The following is a 6890-nucleotide window of genomic DNA, read 5'->3' as shown; positions in this document are numbered from 1 at the left end:
TTTCAAAGTATAAAAGAATGCACTTTTAATCGTTAAGCATTACTAAATATACTGAGAAATATAAGTCAGATTTGAAAGGAAAAAAAAAAGAAAAACAGGTGGAGAGAGACATTGTGTCATCATTTTTATTTGTTTGTGGGGCATCACAAAAACGACAAGTGAGAAAGGAAGATGCAGCTATCATATCTTTATACAAATCTCCCACATAAAAAAAATATAAATAAATAATAAAAAAAAAAATCTATACACAAATCCCTTATATCTTTTGTGATTTTGTAGCTCCAAAAGAACAACCTCTCTCTTTCTCTTACACAATAACACATTATATTATCATGTAATCATCACAACAACAATCATAAATAAATTACATATACTTTCGATAATTGTAAATGGACCCCTCACTACAAAGCGAGGAGCTGCATCACTAACTTGTGGGACACCACCTAGCAAATAAGAAATAATCTATATATATAACTAAAAATAATTTAAATATGAACATATGTTTTACTTTATATAAAAAAGTTTATTAATGTTTTAGATTGGATCTTTATTCATAACATTCAAAATTGTCTTGAATACCAAATAAACTTCTGTATTTTATATTTAAATTATATTGTTCGTTCTATGCTCTGTGTTTTATATTTAAGTTATATTATTCGTTCTATTCTCTGTTTATCCAAATTATGTAAAGTATTTATTAAAGGCATTTCAACAAGTTATTTTATTAAAAATTAAATAAATTAGAATTAATTAATGAATCTTTCCTTTCAAACTTATATTTATAAATATTATAATAAACTTACGTATTATCATAATTCTCATTATTTTTATTAATTTTTAATTAATAACTATTATTTTCATGAGTTATTTATTAATAGTTATTATTATTCAAATTAATTATAATTAACGACTGTTTTTAACAGGATAGTGATATATATGTATATATATATTTTGAAAGGTTTATTTATAATACATTAAATATATTGAAAAATAATTTATTGTAAGTTAATATTGATATGTTTAAAATGGAGTGAACATAGTATATAATAAATTAGAATTAATTAATAGAATTAATAGAAGAAGAGAGAGAAAGAACAGAAGATAGTGTTTGATTGGGGTGGCATTGACTCCTCCCAAGGTAAAGACATGATGAGGCAATGAAAGCAGAAGCTGCGGGCGTGTTCTTCACTCTCGAGTCGAGAGAGGGTCCCAGAGAGGGTCTGTGAGATCGTGTTGGAGCGTGAGAACCAAATTCTGAGAGAGAAACTGAGTGAGCAATGATAAGTAAAACAAAGCAAAGCAAAGGGTGTTGACTGTTGAGTTTTGCTGTGCTGTGCTCGGGAAAGCAATGAAAGCTCAGAAATTGAAAGTAAATACTAAATACTGAATACACTACACAGAATAGGAGAGAGAGAGAGAGAAGAGAGAGAGAAGAGAGAGAGAAGAGAGAGAGAAGAGAGAGAAAGGAGTGTCAGAGGTTAGGGGCAAGTGGGATCTGGATCCGCTCAAAGAAGCACACACCATAACAGAAGGACACTGCCACCACACGCACACGTTGTTCTAAAGGGAGCTTCATAGTGAGTGGGAGAGTGTGAGAGAAGAACAAAATATTGGGTTGATGGTTGAGCTGAGTTGAGAGAGAAAGAAGGGTAAAATGAGAATGATAAGTTCAGTTTTCAACATAACATAGTGTTGTTGCCCAGAACCCCATAAAAACACATAAGGAGAACTTGGGCAATTCGTGTTCTTCTGCTGCTTCTATCTGCTGCAACCATGTTATAAATAAGGCGGTGGTTTGGCTTTTCTAGTAACTTTGACTACTACCATTGTGTTTGAGGTTGAGTCACTGACCAAACCAAAACCAAAGACAGAAACTTTATCTTTCTTTCGTTCATGGGTAAGGCCCAAACCTTCTCAGATTAGGATTTCAAATTTAATTTGGAAATTTAGAAGGAACTTAATATAATAAGTAGGAGGGAGAAAAAGAAAGAAGGAAAAGGAAAAGAGTTATTTGTTGTTGTTTGTAAGTTTCTCCTTTTGTTGTTTCTGCAACTTTTGCACTCATTACTTCTTTATAGAGAAATTCAACCACCATGTTATGTCTCTCTCCCTTTTCTTTATTTTCTCTCATTCCTTTAATCAAAGGTAACTCTTGGCACCTCTTCCCTTAGTTTTCTCCCATTAATCCATCACACGGGAATACTCCTTTTAACACCACTTTTTACTCCTCCTTCTCCTTTTCTTCTTTCACTTACTTTTCTTCTCCTGTTTTGCTTTGCTTGCAGGAATATGAGAAAGAAACTCACTGTGCCACTACTCATCCCAAGTTGGTAGGTAGGGCTTGTGTGGTTGAGAAAGAAACTTTTCTTGTACCAGGAGTGAGGAGTGAGAAAGATGACAACTAGAGAATAGAGAGAGAGAGAGAAACTGCACACACATAACTTGAAGAAACAAATTTGAATTTTAGGGATAGACTAGTTTGTTGTGGAGCTGAAGTTCCAATCTCTTTGTTCAATCATGGATGGTTACGAAGCTACAAGAATTGTGTTTGCTAGGATCCAAAACTTGGACCCTGAAAATGCATCCAAAATCATGGGTGTACTTCTTCTTCAGGACCATGGTGAGAAGGAAATGATTAGATTAGCATTTGGCCCAGAAGCACTGGTTCACTCTGTGATTCTCAAAGCACGCAAGGAGTTAGGTTTACCTTCGAACTCTCCGCCAACGCCCTCTACTCCTCCTTCTCCTTCGCCCTTCCTTTCGAGGCAAAGCTCCACTTCTTCCAGGCTTGGTGGTATCAACCTACCTCCTGCTCTCACCATTCCAAACCCTTCTTCCACTACTTCTTCGTGGCCTACTATGTCTGAGCTTCAAACCCCAGATGGTTTGATGAGCCCCAACCATTTAGTTGTTGGCTCTTCTACTTCTTCATCTTCCTTACCCTTTTATGTCAACGGAGGCTCAGATCCAATTGATGACTTTCAACTTCAGGATCAGCTTTCTTTCCTCAATGATGGTTCTCCCACTAGTGCTGCTCTTGCTCACAAGAGCAACCCAGATTTGTTTTACCCAACTCACTCGGACATGTCCTCAAGTCCTACTGGTGTTGCTGACCCTGCTCTCTTTCCTTCCTACGGTTGGGGAGGGTCTCTTCATCGAAGGAGTTGCTCGGTCAATGATGCTTGTTTGGGTTCTGAGGACCCGAACTCGGGGTTGGGGTGGAAGCCTTGTCTTTACTTTGCTAGAGGGTACTGTAAAAATGGGACAAGTTGCAGGTTCCTTCATGGTGGACTTGGAGATGCAGATGGTGCTGCTGCAATGGTAGGGTCTCCAAGCAAGATTGAGATGATGGAGCAGTGCCATGAGCTCTTCAGATCCAAATCTTCTCAGCAGCACAGATTGGCTGCTGCTTCTCAGCTCATGGGCTCTCCAACTTTTCCATACTCGCCTAAGTGCATGAATTTGCTGTTGCAGCAGCAACAGAACGATACTCAAAGGTACACAACACTGCCATGCAATCGAGTGTTTTTATCTGTGTATCTTTGTAACATTCCAGGTGCAGGATTTTAATCATTGTTGATAATCATTGCAGAGCGGCAGCTGCAGCTCTGATGATGAGTGAGGATTTGCATAAATTTGGACGATCCAGGCTTGAAAGAAATGATTTTTCTCTGAACAGTCCTGGAATGGTAAACCCAGCTTCCAGGCAGATCTACTTGACATTTCCAGCAGACAGCACTTTCAGAGAGGAAGATGTTTCAAACTACTTCAGGTTATTGTTGTTTAGTTTTAGCCTTAGCTGGGGTCAGGAGGAGTGTTTTGGCATTGGCAGAATCATTAACTTAGTTTTAATTCTGTGGTTGAAGCATTTATGGCCCAGTCCAAGACGTGAGGATCCCATACCAGCAGAAGCGAATGTTTGGTTTTGTGACCTTTGTTTATCCTGAGACTGTGAAGCTCATTCTATCTAAAGGAAATCCTCATTTTGTGTGTGATGCTCGAGTGCTTGTTAAGCCTTACAAGGAGAAAGGCAAAGTGCCGGACAAGTACAGGCACCCCTCTTTCTGCTCTTGCACTATCCTTTCTTTGTTATTCTCTTCTGTTGGTTTTGAATGTTTTCATGTTTCTTGAATTTTGAAGGAAGCAGCAGCAGGTTGACAGAGGAGATTTTTCACCATGTGGTACTCCTACTGGACTAGAGGCCAGAGACCAATTTGATCTTCAACTTGGTAGCTTAATGCTTTTGTTGAACATTTCATTTTATTATCGTTTTAAGTAGTGTGCTGGTGAAACTTTCTTTACTGAGTGTTGTCTTGTATGTTTCTAGGAGGCAGAATGTTCTACAATACTCAAGACATGCTGTGGAGGAGGAAGCTGGAGGAGCAAGCTGATTTGCAGCAGGCTCTTGAGTTACAAAGTAGGAGGCTAATGGGTCTGCAACTTCTTGACATCAAGAAGCATCACCAGCGTGCACTCTCCACTGGAAGTCCAATTCCTTCCCCAACCCACTCTCCTAACATGTTCAACCAAAATCTTGTTCTTCCTTCCTTTCACACTAGTTCAGAGGCCCAAAATGGTATATCTCTCTCTATTTCATTTTAAATGCAGCTGATTGCTTCTGTTCTTGAATTGAACTTGGTGCATTTCTGGGAAATGAAATGACTTGGTTTATATTTATGCTATTTGATATCAGAGAGTGGTTCATCTTCTGCTCCAGCTAGTAGTACTACATCAGTTTCAGCTGGTCAGCAGCCGGTCAACATATCTGTTGGTAAGGAAATGGTGGTCAACGGGGAGAATGGATATGATGAAGGCAATGGGAAGCAGAGCCCTAGTCGTGAAGATCGTGAATTGCAAGAATGGTATAAAAATTGTTCTTATTTAAAATGCTAAAAGTGCACCAGAATAGTAAAGACCTTTTTGCACCAAATTCCTTTTTTCAGTCTATGCCAAAAGAAATGTGCATTTATTCAGGTTTTCCAATTTCCCCAAATTTTATTGTCAGTATTTTATATGGTTTATGAATTAATGCAGTTTGGAGCACAATCTCCCTGATAGCCCTTTTGCTTCCCCAACAAAAGCTGCTGGTGACTTCATGGTTTCCTTCTCCAATGGACCTAATGAGGCCATTGATGCAGATGCCTCAAGTGCATCTGCCAACTCTAAATTTGGTACTAGCGCATTACTTCCACCAGCTTCTGCTCTTGACATGGGAACTTTCAAATCCTATAACTGCCAAATACCAAGGTATTTTCGTCATCACCTTTTAGCTTTCTTTCCCTGTGCCATGATTTTCAGCATCCCACAAGCTTCTGAGTTTTTGTTGATCTGAATTTGATTTAGGTTCTCTTCTAGTCATGGAACTATTGGGATGTTAGCAGGCACCGGTGGACCAATTGGCATTTAGTTTCCTGATGTTCAGGTAAAAGCTAGCTCGGAAGTTCTTCAAGGTTGGTCTTTTTGTTGTTGTTAAGTTTATTGAATTTTGGGTGGTGGTTTGGTCTTTTTTGTGCAACATTTGCAGGAAGTTAAAGAAGACTGAACAAACCTGGAAAAATTTGTAGAGAATCAGCACCACCATTACCACCATGGCGGCCATCATCTTCAATCATCAATACTATACTACTTACTACCATACAAAATGCATACGTAAAAAGTAGTTCAGTAAAGGAAGTGGGGCAGGCATTCCCTTTCTTTTGTTGTCATTATTGTTGTACTACCATTTTCTTTCTTCTGATGTCTGTAGTAGCTGAATGAACCACAGGTTAAAATAACACAAAGAATCACCAGAGTGAGTGTGTAGTAGGAACTCCGTGGCACTGTAATTTCTTCTTATTACCTACCCTTGGTTGTAGTAGTGTAGATTTCTAGTCCTATGTTGTTATTACAGGTATAATTCCAAGTGTTTGTACAGCTGGAGCATTACCCAGAGAAAGCAAAGCATGATGCATAGATGAAAGTGTGGAAAACCGTAAATGCAGAAGAGTTGTTTAACTACAAGGCTGATTGAAATGGAAATGAAAAATGAAACCCCCTATGATGGGTAATTGAAGGGCAGAGTGTATAATTGTTAGTCTTAGCTGGGTTAAAGTTCAAAGTTGGAGACTTTAGCTTTGGATGTTATGTTTCAGTTTATGTTTGTAGTTGTTCTACTTAGTTGTTATACACAGTTATGATGAAGCCAGACAGAAAAGAGAAAGAATTAGAAAGAAGAATCAAAAGTGAGTTTTTAGACTAATTGGTCTATTTGCCTCTCCTCTTGTGTTGTGCCTTTTGATTTTAAAGTAGAATTTGTCTCTTTGTTCCTTCAATTATTTTGGGGTTTCAATTTGCAAAAATGGTGGGGTCTGTCTTTTTTTTGCCATTATTGGTGAGGAAAGAAAAGGGGGTCCACAAGGCACACAATCACATGGGGTTGCTGACACTGCAAGTGGGCCACACTCATTTATATAATGACAGGTTGTGCATAGGTCCCTCTACCCATGTGAGTGATGCCAGTACCACTTTCTCTCTCTTAGATATTTATCTCTCTACCCTTTAGATTCTCTTTCATGACAGGAAAGGACATGCACAGATCTAAAAGTAGGGTAGATGCCCACACGTATGACAAAAGTGACCAGTTACTCGAATCTTTTGGGGTCTGTGGCCTTCTGAATGTGTGTGACAAGGGCCGTGCCAGTTACTGTGCTGTGCTATGCTATTCTCTTTTTTTAACTTGCCCTCTCCAAACATTTCAAGTGCCCCCTAGGTGTTTGTGAAAACTACAAATGTTCAAAAGGTTGAAAACCACTGAGAGTGGGATAAGCACAAGCCGCAATGTTGGTTGGTTGTTTTCTTTTTGCTTGCTTTGACACGTTAGTTTCCTTTTAATATGATTCAACTTGCGACCA

The 6890-nt window shown here is 38.5% G+C and overlaps 1 protein-coding gene across 6 annotated transcripts; it reads left to right on the top strand.

Moving 5' to 3' along the window:
• The first annotated feature begins 1297 nt into the window (after positions 1-1297).
• Positions 1298-6241, top strand: LOC108340323 (zinc finger CCCH domain-containing protein 53). Of its 6 annotated transcripts, none has more exons than XM_017577614.2 (10): positions 1298-1897; positions 2286-3497; positions 3593-3772; positions 3867-4052; positions 4141-4229; positions 4328-4576; positions 4694-4862; positions 5035-5247; positions 5344-5422; positions 5525-6241. In XM_017577614.2, the coding sequence occupies exons 2-9, from the start codon at positions 2518-2520 to the stop codon at positions 5405-5407; spliced, it is 2130 nt and encodes a 709-aa protein (XP_017433103.1). In that variant the 5' UTR covers positions 1298-1897; positions 2286-2517; the 3' UTR covers positions 5408-5422; positions 5525-6241. The 6 variants fall into 6 exon arrangements, with proteins under 6 accessions (XP_017433103.1, XP_017433105.1, XP_052733666.1 ...); XM_017577616.2 differs by having other exon boundaries at positions 1308-1897; positions 3867-4046; XM_052877706.1 differs by lacking the exon at positions 1298-1897 and adding an exon at positions 1971-2023 and having other exon boundaries at positions 3867-4046.
• The last annotated feature ends 649 nt before the right edge of the window (positions 6242-6890 follow it).

The sequence above is a fragment of the Vigna angularis genome, chromosome 5 (genome assembly GCF_016808095.1).
Source record: "Vigna angularis cultivar LongXiaoDou No.4 chromosome 5, ASM1680809v1, whole genome shotgun sequence".
Lineage (NCBI taxonomy): Eukaryota > Viridiplantae > Streptophyta > Magnoliopsida > Fabales > Fabaceae > Vigna > Vigna angularis.
This window is presented reverse-complemented; position numbering and strand designations above follow the sequence as displayed.